A 15836-nucleotide genomic window follows, 5' to 3' on the forward strand; every position below is an offset into this window, starting at 1 on the left:
AAGGCATGTGAGAACATTTTGTAAACTGTGAAGGGCTATAAATGCACATGCAGAAGATTATTATTAGAGGTTGCTAATGGAAAGAGCCTTGGACTTCGTAGTCCAAAGATCAGTTTCTACAATTTACCAGATGACTTTGGACAAATCGCTTCCCCTAAGCTTCCTCAGTTTTCCTTATCTGCAAAATGTGAGTAATGACATTTGTGTGCCCTACCTCACAGTTTTGTAAAGAAAGGAAAAACAACCTTAAAGTGCTATAGAAATGTGGACAACATTACTATTATCAGTGTCTGCAAAATGGAGGGAACAATCCCTGCCTTGTTACCTTCACAAGGATGCTGTGAGGATACAATGTAGGTAAAGTGCATTGTAACCTAGCAAATGGCCATACAGACATGGGCTGTGCTCATGCATGAGGTTGAGGGAAGTAAGAGATGTAAGTGGCATTCACTTAGAAAGAGCATTGAATTTAGAGTCAGAAGACCTGATTCAAATATGAACTGCCATATTCTAACTTCGGGGCCTTGGATAAGTCACTTTCCCTCTTTGGGACTCAGTTTCTTTCTGGGCAAAATGAGGGGTTTGGATTCCATGATTACTAAGGTCTCTTTCATCTTTAAATTCTATGATCCTAAGAATGGGGTGGTGGGTCCTGGTCTCTTTCACTGAAGGACCCTTCGAGTCCCTTCATGGGTCAATCTGAACATCTCCCTCCCTCCCCCATCACCTCCCAGTGATTTTGCCCCATACTCCATGAAAGGCCCAGGGCTGGGACAGGAAGGCTAGATTGAGGAGGGCCCTGGGTCCAGAGCCAGGTGGCTGCTTTGGGTCTGGACTCACGTGAGGAGCTGGGGCGGGTCCCTACTGTGGCTGGGCGGGCCGGGCCATCTTATATACTGGCCCTGCTGCTGGTGGGAGAAGGACGCAGCCAACCTTCTCCCCGTCTTCTCGGCTAAGCCTCTCCTCGCTGTCCTCGGAGCCTGGGCACCGACATGGCCCGCGGCTTTCTGGTGCTGGCGACTCTGGGCTGCCTTCTGTTGCGGGCAGGCTGCGGGCATGCCGCCTTCACCCCGGGCTCACTGGTCTCTCTGCTTACAGCCACCGTGGCGCTGTCCGCGGGGGTGAGTGCCTGGCGCCGGCGTCCCCCGCTCTTCCCAGTCCGCTAGAGGGGGGATGGATTTGCGCCGCCCGGGGGGGGGGGGGGGAGGCAGGGACAGAGGGAGAAGGGGGGAGGCCGGGGCTGTGAGCTTCCTGCCCTAAACAACCCCATTTAACTCTCTATTATAAGTTTTTTCAGATACAACGCTAGGAAAAGGGGCATAATTAAGGTCTATAATGGAAAAACTATTCTGTTGCTTTGTAAGTATGATTTCCGGTCGCGGTTTCAAGCTGGACCCCTCTTTCTCTCCCTTTGGCTGTTATACTGGAATATTTACTAATCGACAGCATCGCCTTTGGAAGTGCTCTTCTGCCTTCTTCAGCATAACCAACTGCTCACCTGCCGCAATCTTCTTTCTTCCTGGGGGCAGAGTGAATGGGTGCATGCAAAAAGTTTTCTCTCCCTCTTGTATCCAGCAATGGGATGGACCCCACCCCAGCAGAGCCACCGATCGATTTCTATTGATTTCGGGGCTGGCCTGTATTTGTCCTCTGAATTTTGCAAACAGGATCAGGCAGTTTGCTGCTGGGGTGTGGGTGGGTAGTTCGGGGAGGGACAGTGTAGAGCTTAAAGTTCGGAATTTGTCCTGGTGGTGTGTGAAGGAGGTGGGGGGGGAGGGGGGCAAGGCTGTGGCGGAAAACAAGCACAGTCTGGATGGTCTCTTCAAGTCGTTGTCTGTGGGGTTTGCGAAAGGCTATGCTTTAAAAATTTGCACTGGCCAATCCAGGATACCTAGATTCTGGAGAAAATGATGAAAGAAAGGCAGCTGTTTTCGGGACTAGGATTTTAGAACAGAAAGGGACCTTCAAAAACAGAGACTATTAAGGCTGGAAGGGCCCTTAGAATGTAGGAATGTTAGACCCCAAAAGAATCTTAGAATGGAGGATGTTAAAACATACAACGATGGGGCTGAAAGCAACCTCGTTCCAACCCCCTCCTTTTACAATGAGAAAACAGCCTCAGAAATGTGAGGTAACTTATCTAGGTCCCTCAACTATTTAGTAGCAGAGCTGTATACAGAACCTAGGTCTCTTCACTCCTAGTCCAATGCTCTTTAAAATATCATGATGCATTTGGGGCCAGACTTTAGAATGCTTGTTTGTTTGTCTTTAAAAAGCTCCACCAAAAAGGAAGAAGGGAAATCTCATTCAGTTATAAGTTCTATCTCCTAAATATTTAGGAAAGTAAATCAGAGGTCCCAGAGTAAAGGGGAGAATGATGGTGGGTTCCCTAGCTGAAGGCACTGGGTTTTAACTGCTACATAATTCAATTTTCTGCCTTTGTGCCTCATTGCTACCTTAAGAGTTCAGAGTTCAAGCAAACAGGAATTGCTTGGTATCAGAAGAGGAAAACTGGGAAAGTCAGTGGAGGATCAAGAAGGAAGGAAAATGGAGGAAGGATTCTGAAAGAGAGAGGTCAAAAAGGACCTCGACAAGGTCGAGACAGGATTCTGGGAGCCTTCCATGTGGGGTAGAGAATGATGTGAATCAAAAAATTAAAGTTTGAGCTGGATAAGGTCTTAGAACTAGAATATTAGAACACAGATCGGAGAATGTTAGAGCTAAAAGGGATACTAGCCCAACCTCCTTATTTTACTGATGAGGAAATTGAGGCCCAGAAAAAAGGAAGTCACTTGTACAAAACTAGTTAGTGGCAGAGTCAGGGATAGAGTCCACATTTCCTGATTCTCATCCCGGTATTCTTTGTAGAAATGCGCTACAGAAATCCCACATCTTCCCAGGATAATGGTTGCAGACTGCAAAAGATTAGATGTTTCTCTTTGAGTCCTTTTTGAGATCTTAGTTTTCCACTGTGGGAGACCATTCTATCTTCATTTGAAATTGGTTCTGGTCCTGGAACTCAAGGACTTTTTCTGAATTCACCCCTTTGTGATACTTCTTCATTAACTCTCTTCATCCTTTTCTCTCCCCAGCCAGTCAGTATGGTGGTGGAACATGCAGAGTTCCTGAAGGCAGGGAAGGAGCCTGGCCTGCAGATCTGGAGGGTGGAGCAGTTTGACTTAGTACCAGTACCCAAGAACCTGTATGGGGACTTCTTCACTGGTGATGCATATTTAATCCTGAACACCGTCAAACGAAGAGATGGATCCCTGCAGTACGACCTCCACTTCTGGCTGGGTAAGGAGCTGGCGTTCCCCGAACCCTTCCCCTTCTCCTTCCCTCCCCCCATCCCTGAGCTGAGCACCTACTGTGCAGGGACTGAATAACCAGATGTTGTCAAGGATAACATAGGAGGGGGATTTCTATGTGGGCTAGAGATTCAGATTAAAAACCTCTAAGGTCTTTGCCAACCCTAACATCCTAACAACAACATTCTATGTTCTAAATAACCTAATCTTCTATGTTCTAACATTCATTTTAAAGTCCCTTTCATTTCTGATGTCAAAACCTATCCAATTTTAAAATGCAGTTTTAAAAAGGGGAGTAGTAAAAATAAGACACAGAATAAATCTCCCTCCCAGTCTTTAGTGTGAGTGCCATCAACAGGAAATTCTGGCACCTTTATCAGAGGCAAAGTCTCATTATCATCAATAATTCACTATAGTAATTAGAGTGGTAATCAGTATATAGAGAAGGAAGGGCACAGGTGGCGATGAAGCATGGAACCTGTGACCTGGGGAACAGGCCTGGGGGTGGGGGGTGAGGGGGGGGGATTGTGTGATAGTGAAATTAGCACAGGGACCTTTAAAGAGATTATTCCCTAACAGTCACTCACTCAATAAACATTTGTTAAATATAAAACTGATACATAGACATGACCATTTTGAGTCCAGAGTAGGGATGCTAGGGAATAGCAGCTGTCATCTTCTGAACCCAAATTTATTGTGTTGTAGTCTTAGGGACCTCTCAGGCCCTGTTAGATTTGGGTTTGAATCTCAGCCTTGACCCTTATCACCTCTATGACCACTCTCCTCTCTGAGCCTCTATTTCCCCATCTCTAAAATCAGGATATTCATCCCTTCCTGGCCATTTTCCAAGGACTTAGTGAGTAATCAATCAATTAATCAATCAACAAGCACTTATTGCTGGAAATATAAACACAAAGAATGAATCAATCCCTATTCACAAGGAGCTTACATTCTAATGTGATTCAAATAGAGGCTCTAAGGAGGTGAGCAAGGGGTAGCATAGTGTAGTGAAGAGCCAACCCTGGCGTCCAGAAGACCTGGGTTCAAGTTCCACCTTTGACACCTATGCGACCTTGGGCTATAATTATAGCTAGTATTTATATATAGCACTTTAAAATTTACAAAGAGCTTTACAAATAGTAACTCATTTTATCCTCACAGTACTGCTTTTAATCCTAGTTTTACAGATGAGGAAACTAAGGCAGACAGAGGGTAAATGAGTTGCTTGGGTCACATAGCTTATAAGAACTCAGGTCTTCCAGATTCTAGATCCAGAGCTCTATCCAGTTCATCACCTAGTTGTCTGTCACTTAACCTCCCTGAACTTTAGTTTCCTCATCTGTAAAATGAGGGGTTTGGACTAGATAGCGTTTTTGGTGCTCAGCTCTAGACCTATAAATCACTGGGAAGGCATTTCTGCATGGTATCCAGGGCTCCACAAATGTAAGAGATCTCTGTCTTCCCATATGCATCAGTTCATTGTCAAGGAACATTGTTTCTGGGGACCTTGGAAGCTTTGGCCTGAGTATCCTGGTGGGAATAACTGAAAGAGATTATAATAGTCATTCATTTCAAAGACTTCATGTGTTATGGTTCTTTCCTGATTCCTGAAATTTGAATAGTGGCCAGCATACAGTAGGCACTTAATAAATGTTTGTTGACTGGTAATTGATTCTAGAAAGAGCAACGATTGACCCAACATTACAGCTAGTTTATGCCAAGCTAATAATAACTGTGCTTCTCCCCCTTCCCAGGGAATGAGTGTACTCAGGATGAGAGTGGAGCTGCTGCCATTTTCACCGTACAGATGGATGACTACCTGAATGGAAAAGCCATTCAGCACCGGGAGGTCCAGGGCTATGAGTCTTCAACCTTCCTTGGCTACTTCAAATCTGGCATCAAGTACAAGGTATACATTGCTCAGGATTAGAAACATCCTCTTCCCAACTGTCAGAATTATTTGCCAGTAATTAGCGGACATTTTCCTTATCAGGAAAATGAGGAAGTGGATCTCTCAAGTCCCTTGAAGCTTCAATAATCTGTATTCTGTGGTCCAATCTTGCTCTAATATTCTAGGATTTAGGGTGCCTATGGCTCCATCCCCCGCAAGATATTGTCAGGGAAAGGAGAAGGTGGAAATGGGCTTTTCCAGGTCATAGATAATTGTTGGCTGTTTCTGTCTGGGGGATTTGAGAGAAACTTAGCCTCACATAAACTTGGTCTTGGCCAAGGGGATGGCTGGCCCAGGGCCGGTGAACTGTTAAATATGAGCAAACCACTTTTAGTGTCTCTGAGGGGAACCTGACCCTGATTCTGATTCATTTACACATTATTTCTCAAGATCTCACTCACAAAGAGTTTCTTGTTACCCAAGAGCCCCTGGAGAACCTCTGATTTTGGATGAATCTTCTCCTTAGCAACAGGCAACTATGTTGTGTTCTTATTTCTTTTAAAAGAAGGAAACTTGAACTGAACTTGACCCAGGGTCTGGGTCTCCCAGGCTCCAGACTGATCCTTCCTTTGGCTTAGCTCATTCCCACAGCTGGGATTGAATAACCCTCCTGAATGAGACCAGAGGCCTGGATTTTTCATTATGTGGAAGGGGTGGGGGTGGTGGAGACTGAGGGTGTAGTGGGGATAGCACTGGCCTAGGAATCTGGAAGCCAGAGTTTCCAGCACTTAGATAACTTTAGATAAATGACTTCACCTCACTCAGCATCATCTGACAAATGAGGTTGATCATCTCTGCCTTGCTTACCTTAAAGGGCTTTTGTGAGGATCAGATGAGATGATGGATAGGAAAGGCCTCAAAACTTCTGAAGAAACAAGGGATTATTATGTGGGTGATCACAAAGAATTGGGTGTGTTTTCCCATGATGCTTCTGGGAGGGGCAGAGCGTTGGGAAATTGGCATAAAAGCCTTATTGTACTTTACAGATAGGAATTCATAGGTGTGAGACTTGAACTTGGGTCTTGGCTCTGTGACTTCCTAGCTTTATAATCTTGTTCAAATCACTTCCCCTCCCTGGGCCTGATTCCTGATCTGTAAAATGGAAAGTTTTGGCCTAGGTCAGTGGTGTTAAATAGAAATGGATTGCTGTGGACCACATATTGCCTTCAAAAACCACAAATTAATATTTTTCATGTTGAATTGTAATTTCATTCATGTTGTCGAACATTTCCCAATTACATTTTAATCTGGTTCTGGCCATACTATGGGCAGCAAGTTTGATATTTCTGTTGTAGATAATACTTTCCAACTTTAACATGCTATGAATCTGGAAACCATGTTATATGAAGATAGATAGGGGATTCCATATTATATCATCAAAGATAAATAACATTTATCAATACATAACATGATATTTTATTTATTAGAATTTGTTTTTTATAATGTGCTATTTATTAGAATTAACCTAAGATTAAGAAATGTTTGTTGTCAAATATCACTGGGTTGAAGAAAGCGAGCATATTTAGCTTAGAGAAGGAAAGATTTAGAGGAGATATGATCATGGTATTTACAGGTCTGAAAAGGTACCATGTAGAAGGAGAAGCAGATTTGTTCATGTTGGCTCCAGAGGGCAGAATCCATTTCAACAAACATTTATTAAACATCTGATATACACTAGGCATCAGAAATATGAAGGCATTTGAAATCAAATAGAATCTCAAAGGTTGAAAGTATATCAGAGACTGATAAATCCATTGCCTACCTGGGCAGTAATTTTCTCCACGACATACATGTCAAGAAGTCAGTCATCCAGTTTCTGCCTGAAGACCTTGAGTGAAGAAAAATCTGTAGTCCCAAACTACAGTGGCATAATTGGAATCCAAAAGGGAGAGTGAAAATCTGGAGATAACATAGTAGAAAAGGCAGTGAACTAGAAATCAGGAGATCTGAGGTAATCAAGAAAGAAGCTAGCTGTGTGACCTTTAGGTAAGTCACTCAGTTCTGGGCTTTAGTGTCTAGAGCTGTCAAATGAGGAGAATAATAGCTAATCAAATTACCTGTCATCAAGATAGATCGAGGTATGGTGGCACAACAGAAAGATTCGGGGTTTCCAATCCTGGATCTTCTACTTACTTCCTATGTTACCTTGGTCAAGTCACTTAACCTTTATGGGCCTTGATTTCACATCTTCAAAATGAAGGGTTTGAACTAAATGAGCTTTGAAGTTCTTTCTTGCTCTTAAATATAAGAACCTAGATGTGGAAAAAATTCTAGATATTATTATTTTGGGGGGGGCGGGGCAATAGGATTAAGTGACTTCCCCAGGGTCACTCAGCTAGTAAGTGTTATGTGTCTGAGGCCGGATTTGAACTCAGGTCCTCCTGAATCCAGGGCCGGTACTCTATCCACTGCGCCACCTAGCTGCCCCTATTCTACGTATTATTAATTATATGAGGAGTCTGAACTAGGAAATGGTCTGGGGTTTTTTTTTTTAATTTTTTTTAATGAAAAAACAATTGTTACACTTTAAAGTAATGTTTTAGCTACCAAACACTCCACATCCATTCTATACAAACTTGTGAGACTGGATAGCATATTATTATTACCATTTTATAGATGAGGTAACTGAGGTTCACAGAGGTGGAGGTGGAAGTGACTTGCCCCAAGTTACATAGCTGGTTAGTATGATAGTTAAGACTTCTGATCTTCTGGTCCCACTTCCTGTACTCTTTCTCCTGCATCTCAAGGGAGGCAGTGGTCAAAATGGAGCTGTATTTTCTGCTATTTGCAAGCCTTCTTAAGTCACTTAGTTCTCCTAGCAATAGTAGGAAAAGGCACCGGGCTGGATTCCTTCATAAATTATAGATCCCGAAGGAGCAGAGTATTATGCAAGACTTGATGCAAGACTTGCCTCTCTGAAAGGCTCCACGGAGCTGCATACAAACAGAAGGGAGGCAATTGTATCCTGGTCTGGGCTACAGGGAGGGGGGAGAGAAAGATGCCGTTAAGCCATGTAGAAACAGAATCATAGAAATCTAGAGTTGCCAAGAAAACTTTTATTGTCTCCAAGTTGCCTGTAGGATAAAGCTTGACCTTTAAGGCCCTTCCCAGTCTCACAAGCTGGCTCCAACCTATTATTCCAGCCTAATTTTACCTTGCCTTTCTCACACGTTTGGTTCCAGCCAAGCTGGTCTTACTGGCTGGTTCCTGAAATCAACATGTTGTTTCTTGCCTTGGTGCATTGGATTGGGGGAAGCCATGGCCATGATGCACTCCTTTATCACCTCTGCATTTTGGAATTAATCTCTTCCTTCAAGAGCTCAGCTCATCACCTCTTCCACACAATCTTCCCTAATTCTCTCTCTCTCCCAAATGATCTCTCTTCCCCTCTATATTCTTAGAACAATTTTTTCTGGATCTCTCCTTTGCACCCACCACAGACTACTTTTTAATTATCTTTGTCTGTATACATGTCATATTCCTGATCAATGGAATGTGAACTCCTTGAGATCATGAGTTATTTTTTTCCTCTTTTCTCTCTAGCACTTAGCACTATATCTTGCACATAGTTAGTTTTTAATTTAATAACCTCCTGTTCAACAAATGACTGCAGACCTGAGAGGGACCTTAGAACATAGAGTGTTAGAACTGGAAGGGAACTTAGAATGTAAGGTGATACGACATAGAAAATCAAATGTTAGAGTGGAAAGGAACCTTGCTTGGTATATAGAATATTAGAGTTTGAGAGATCCTAAGAATTCCTCTAGATCAATACCCTCATTTTGCAGAAGAGGAAACTGAAGCCCAGATATCAATCAACAGGTTTTTATTAATTATTTTTGATGTGCCAGGCACTGTGCTAAGGGCTAAAGATAGAAAGAAAAAGCAAAACCAGCGGTTTTTCCTCAAGGATCTTACATTCTAATGAAGGAGACAATGTAAGCATAAATAGATACATTCAGGATATATGCAGAGTAGATACAAAGTAACCTTAGAGGGAATGGGACTAGCACTTGGCAAGGGTGGGGAGGGCCGGTGAAATGCCCCTTAGTGGAAGTGGTTCTTCAGCTGAGTTTTAAAGGAAGCCATGGATTCTGTGAGTTGGAAGTCAGGGGAGAGAGCATTCCAGGTATGGGGGACAGTCAGTATAAAGAAAGGGAGTTAGGAAATGGAGTGTCGTGTGTGACAAATAACAAGTTGGCCAGAGTGGCTGGACCGTAGAATATGTAGAGGGGGATGATGTGTTAAAATAATAGAAAGCCAGGAAGGAGTCAGGTTGCAAAGAGCTTTAAATGACAAACAGAAGAGCTTTATTTCATCTATATTTGATATAGAGGTAATATCATTGGAATTTATTGAGGAGAGAGTGTAACATAGTTAGAAAATTAATTCTGAAGCTGTGTGTAGGATAGATTGGATTAGGGAGAGATTTGAAGCAAGGAGTCCAATTGAAAAATTATTGTAGTAGTCCAGGCAAGATGTTATGAGGGTGTGGGCTAAGGTTGTAGTTGATTGGGTGATGAGGGGATACATGCAAGAGATACTGTAGAAACAAGTTGGATAAATAGTTCTGGGAATCATCTACATAGAGATAATTACATCCATCGGAAGCTGATGAGATCACTAAGAGAGAGTACAGAGAAAAGAAGGATACCTACAGTCAGTGGGTGTGGCATAGATGAAGATGTATGAAGACTATGAAGGAACAATCAGGTGGAGGGAGAATCAAGAGACAGCTGAGTCTTGAAAATACAGAGTATCCAAGAGGAAAGAACAATAGTCTCAAATGCTGAAGAGAGGTTTTTGTTTTTTAAGGATAAAGATTAAAAAAAAAACCCATTAGATTGGGCAATTGAGATTATTGGTAACTTTGGAGAGAGCCGTTTCAATTGAATGATAAAATTGGATGCCAGATTACAGAGGGTTTAGAAGAGAGTGAGGGGAAAGGGAGTGGAGGCACCAAATGTAGATGAGTTGAACTTCATTTTTCAGTTTAGTTGAAAAGAGAAGGAAAGATAAAGAATGATAACTGGTAGTCATGGCAGGCTATAATGAGGGTTTTTAAGGATGGGAAAAAGATGGGCATGTTTATGGGCAGCAAGGAAGGAACCAATGGATTGGGAGAGATTGAAGATTAGTTAGTGGGGATGATAGGGAGTGGCAACCTACTAAGAAAGATGGAAAGGAATGGGATCATGGGTACATGAAAAGGAGTTGGCCTTGGCAAGTAGAAGGACCATCTTCTTATCAGAGAATGAAGGAAAAAGTGAAGAGATGTAAGATGAGGAAGAAAAAAGGGAGCTCTCACTGAATGTTTTCAATTTTTAAAGTGAAGTATGAGATGGGGTCCTTGGATGAGGGGATTGGGAAAGGAGATACTATGGGAGGATTGAGGAGAGAAGAGAAGATTGGGAACAGCAGCTCTGGTGAGTAGGATTCATTTGGGGTAGAGTAGTAAGATTGCCTTGTGGCAGTTGATATTAGCTAACAAATTTGCAGTGGGCCTACTCAGAACAATTTTGTAGTTTCCTGCAGTTCTGTTCAGTAGCATATGAGTAAGAATAAAGGAGGCGGATAGTGGTAGTAATCTAAGGTTTTGGTTTGGCCAGGTGTGATTAATGATAAGCCGAGGAAACAAGGCATTCAAGAGTAAAAGTTGGTGAGGCATTGACTGGTTCACTAAGGGAAGAGAGGAAAGTGTGGCCAGAGAAGGGATTATGACCTAGGATACTACTGAGGAACGAAGGGATTGGAGATTGTGGAGAGAATGAAAAGTAGGTTTAGGAGGAGTGAGAAAGAAGAGACAAAAAGATAAAATATTATGTTGGCATGATGGAAATTTGGATCTAACCCTCCTTTCCCCTCCAGTGGCTCCTGATTACAAATCAGGATCAAATACAAACTCCTCTGATGATATTGAAAGTCCTTCATATAATTCTAGCTATCTATTCTTCTGGGCTGATGACACATTACTCCCCTTCACACACACAGTGTTCTACTTACTTTCTTCTGTATATGACATTCAATGTCCTGGCCTTAAGTCTTTGCACAAACTTCTCCCCATAATTTCTCTCTTCATCTCTACTTCTTGGAACCCCTTGTTCCCTTCAGTTTAAATCCCCTATTCTTCAAGTCTTTCCAGATTCCCCGTTAAGTATTGTTCCAGCCACCTTATCATTTTATACATATACATATGTGTGTATGTATATGTATACATATCTTGTATTCACTTGTCTATGAACATGTAGTATCCCTTCATTAGAATGTAAACTCCTTGAGGACGATGCTTCTCTCATTTTTGTTGTTTGTATCCCTAGTACTTAGCACATATAATATAACTGATTGAGTAAATAGAAGAGCCTCAATTTCAACCCAGGTCCTCTGACTCCAAATTGAGCAGCATTTTATTCACCATATTATATGGATATATAGGATTTATTAGTAGCAATACAAATCACAACAGTATTAATAGTTCCAATAACTTAAGTTTATAGAGCATTTTGGTTGCATCCTTATGAAGGAAACAGTGTGATGATTAGTATCTTCACTTTACAAATGAGGAAACTAAGGCTCAGAATGGTTAAGTGAATGGCCAAGGGTCAATTGCAGTTAATAATAGCAGAGCTGGAATCCAAACTCAGATCTTTGGAATTTAAATCTAGTGTCCTTTCTGTTATATCATGCTCCCTTCTTTCCTTCTTTCCTTCCTTCCTTCCTTCTTTTCTTCCTTCCCCTTCTCACCCTCTATTTTCCTCACCCCCCAAAAAAATCCCATGAGGCAATTAGTATTATTATCCCCATTTTATAAGTGAGGAAACTAAGGCTTAACCAGTTTAAGTCACTTACCCAAGGCTGCATAATCAGTAAGTGTAGTGAGGCAGATGGATTGCATTTCTAACATTTCATAATGGATGGAAGGAGAATTCTTAAGGGAGAATTTTGGGGTAAAAAAGACAGTGGAAGCAGCAGACTCTTCTGTTCAGTTCCCCTTGGCTTTCTATATTTCTCCCTGCTAACCCTAGAAGTAATGCTCTTCCTGCTTCCCTTCTACCTTACAGAAAGGCGGTGTGGCCTCTGGCTTCAAGCACGTGGTTCCCAACGAGGTAGTTGTGCAGAGACTGTTCCAGGTCAAAGGGCGCCGAACAGCCCGGGCCACAGAGGTTCCTGTTTCATGGGATAGCTTCAACAAGGGCGACTGCTTCATCCTTGACTTGGGAAATGTAAGTGTCCTCCCCAGCTCTCTCTGCCTCCCTCTATCACCATCACTTGTTGAGTCCTTTCCATAGGAACCTGTATTTTGTGGCACAAGTGCCATGTGCTCTCAGCTAGCTTTTTCTAATGGCCCTGTCACCCTAGAGCTTGGTCTTATTGCAGATGAGTGGGACACAACCACATCCTCACCCACCTGTGTAGGCACATGTGCAGAGAGCCAGACACATTCACATCAGTATAAGCATGAGCATACCTGCATACTGCCAGGCCCATGCATGCCCAGGAACATGGATATGCATACAGAAAAACATTTGCACCAGTATGTCTAGCATCATCAGCACCATCATCATTACTACTTAGGCTAGATCTGTGATTTCATTGGCATGAGGAATTCCCAGTGAGAAAACCCCCCCTCTATGAATGCAGATCAACACAGAAAACACAAGCTTAGACCTGCATAAATTAAATGGATTTCAGTCACACACTCACATACCAACCTATGCCCATTATGTGCATAGACATACACAAAGATGTGTAGCATTCCTCTCATACATGCACACAAATTTGGACCCAGATGTATGCCTATTATATCTTTTTTATATTTAATTTTTATTTTGTTTTGTTTTTCAATTACATGTAAACAAAAATTTTTTAATAATCTCTTTTTTAAAATTTTGACTTCCAAATTCTCTATCTCCCTCCCTCTCCTGGTCCCCCTCCTTGAGAAAGCAAGCAATTTGATATAGATTCTACATGTGTAGTCTTGCAAAACATTTCCATATTAGTCATGTTGCAAAAGAAACCACAGACCAGAAACAAAAACAAACAATAAAGAAAGTAAAAAAAGTATGTTCTAATCTGCATTCGGACTCCATCAGTTCTTTCTCTGGAGATGGATAGCATTTTTCATCATAAATCCTTTGGAATTGTCTTGGATCTTTGTATTGCTGAAAATTGCTAATTCATTCACAGTTGATCATTATACAATATTGCTGTTACTGTGTACAATGTTCTCCTGTTTCTGCTCATTTTACTTTGCATCAGTTCATGTAAGTCTTCCTAGGTTTTTCTGAAAGTGCCTATTATATCTTCATGAAAACAGATATAATATGTGCCCCTTCTGCTTGCACAGTATAAGGATGTGCCTAGGTATGTGAATGCATGCACCTCTTTGTGTATGTTCGCACATAACTTGTTTTGCTTTCTTGCTCTTGAGACCGTGGAGAGAAGGTTGGCACAACTAACTTCTCCTGCTTCTGTACCTGGGTTTGGGGAATCTGATTGTGAGGCATATGTTTGGTCTGTGCCTTGCAGGACATCTACCAGTGGTGTGGCACTAGAAGCAACAGTTTTGAGCGACTCAAGGCCACTCAGGTGTCCAAGGGCATCCGAGACAATGAGCGGAGTGGCCGGGCCAAGGTGTACGTTTTAGAGGAGGGAGCTGAGCCTGAGAGGATGCTCCAGGTGAGCCTCCCTTTTTGTTATTTGAGCCATAGTGAGGCAGCTGTTATGACTCTACCCTTGTGGGGTTGGGGAGGGCTGGTTTAACATTGCCTTTTAGCTTATGTCCCTGTGAAAGGTGTCATTGTCGAGGAACCAAAATTCCCAGGGACTATCTCTATTAAGCATTTTGGCTTCTTCCTATAGTTTCTCCTAAAGGTGTGCAGTTTTTTTAGGACAACTGACTAGAAACCCACCTATGTTTTGGTACATGCTGGACTATGGGTCTCACCTTTTGGGTGTACTGCTCTGTGGGGACATCAGTTAGATGTCTTGACTAGTAGGGTGGGACAAGCTCCCTAAAATGATTCCTTTCCCGAGGAGACCAGGCCTTGGGGCTGTGTCTGGTGCTTTAGGGCCCTGTTGCTTTTTCCCTCTCATAAAGGCAAGACCAGTGTGTCAGAGCCCTGTGAAGTATATACTCAATGGCCCCTTAATGTGCCTGGCTTTGTTGTCTAATGTCCAAACAGAAAAGAATCCAGAGATGTGGCTGCTTGTGATCAGTCTGTGATCTAGCAAGGGGAGGGACCAGGATCACCATGGAGAAAAGAGGCTTTGGGGGAAAAAAATTCAGAGTTGGCGAGGGCCTTAGAGGATTATCCCTGACACGTGATCTCCTAGCTTCCTTTTGAAATCCTTTGGCAATATCAAACTCCCAACCTCCTAAGACAGTCCCATCTGCTATGGGGTGGCTCTGATGGTTAAGAACTTTTTCCTTGCATCTCTCTTCTTCTTTGTAATCTTGTACTCACCTCTCTTAGTTCTGTCCAATTCAGGCTGTTCCATCTTAGGACCACAGGCCATCCACACTTGGAGGGGCAGATGACTGGACGCCTCTCACATTGTTGGTCTGTGCCCACAGGCTTAGATTTCCCTCTCTACATCCCTGCTAGGTCCTGGGGCCCAAGCCCACTCTGCCTGAAGGTCAGGATGACTCTGCCAAGGAGGATGCAACCAATCGAAGACTTGCTAAGCTCTACAAGGTAGGCAGCATAGTGTAGTTGAAAGAACCCTGAATTTGGAGCCAAAGTCATTGGGCTTGAAGTCTGGCTCTGCTTCTTTCTAGTTGTGTGACCATTGGTTGGTCACTTAACTTCTTAATCCTAAGCCTCATATTTGTCATCTGTGAACTCTGCCCACTCCCTGCGGTTATTGTGAGGGCCAAATGAAGCCATGGATAGAAAATACTTTCTAAAGCTTAAGAACTGTATAAACATCATCTTGTTATTATTATTACAAGGTATGGAGAAATAGCTGGGATAAGGGATCTGGCTGATGTGGGCTTAGCATGAAAAGTGGCCCAAGCAGGTGGAGCCTTGTGGGGATAGGGAGGAGTCAAGGGAGAGTCACTGCTAGTTCAACTTGCAGTCTTCTCAGACTGGATCCTGACCAAGGTCTTGGCCTCTGTATCTTTTGCCAGATGTTCCACTCCAAATATAGAGTATGGCAATCAGGAACACCCCTGGGCTTAAACAGTGCAGTGTAGAGAAATAAACATCAGACTCTAAGAATCAAGGGATATGGGTTCTTGTCATGGCTTTGCCACTAATTCTTTGTGGGACTTTGGACAGATTACTTCCCCTCTCTCAAAATCTCAGTTCTCTCATCTCCCCAGTTAGAGAAAATAAACAACTCTTGCTTTGACTACTGGTATATTGTGAAAATGAAAAGATATAATAACCCAAAAAGTGTCTTTGGAAGTTTCAACATACTATTGAAACACTTGGAGGACAAATGCCACTGTCTAGGTGCTTTGGTCCCATTTGGAGGCAGCTAGAGAGAGAGGGTGGTAACTTTGGAATTTGGGCCCTGCTTCTGAATCTGACTCCATTGAATCTGGGAGTGAGATAATCCCCAAGTGTGAA

General features: G+C 42.7%; 1 protein-coding gene across 3 annotated transcripts in view; it reads left to right on the plus strand.

Moving 5' to 3' along the window:
- LOC114047009 (gelsolin) overlaps positions 1-15836 on the plus strand; it is a 70649-nt gene that overhangs the window by 37083 nt on the left and 17730 nt on the right. The window contains exons 1-6 of one of the 3 annotated variants that reach the window (XM_027867649.1): positions 896-1121; positions 3093-3297; positions 5063-5217; positions 12318-12479; positions 13786-13935; positions 14865-14954. In XM_027867649.1, the coding sequence (XP_027723450.1) occupies positions 993-1121; positions 3093-3297; positions 5063-5217; positions 12318-12479; positions 13786-13935; positions 14865-14954 (891 nt within the window). In that variant the 5' untranslated portion in view covers positions 896-992. Of the gene's footprint in view, positions 1-895; positions 1122-1320; positions 1360-3092; positions 3298-5062; positions 5218-12317; positions 12480-13785; positions 13936-14864; positions 14955-15836 lie in introns of those variants that run through there. The other 2 variants (XM_027867650.1, XM_027867651.1) reach the window with 2 other exon arrangements.

Source organism: Vombatus ursinus, unplaced genomic scaffold (genome assembly GCF_900497805.2).
Source record: "Vombatus ursinus unplaced genomic scaffold, bare-nosed wombat genome assembly UNPS02014786.1, whole genome shotgun sequence".
NCBI classification, from domain to species: domain Eukaryota; kingdom Metazoa; phylum Chordata; class Mammalia; order Diprotodontia; family Vombatidae; genus Vombatus; species Vombatus ursinus.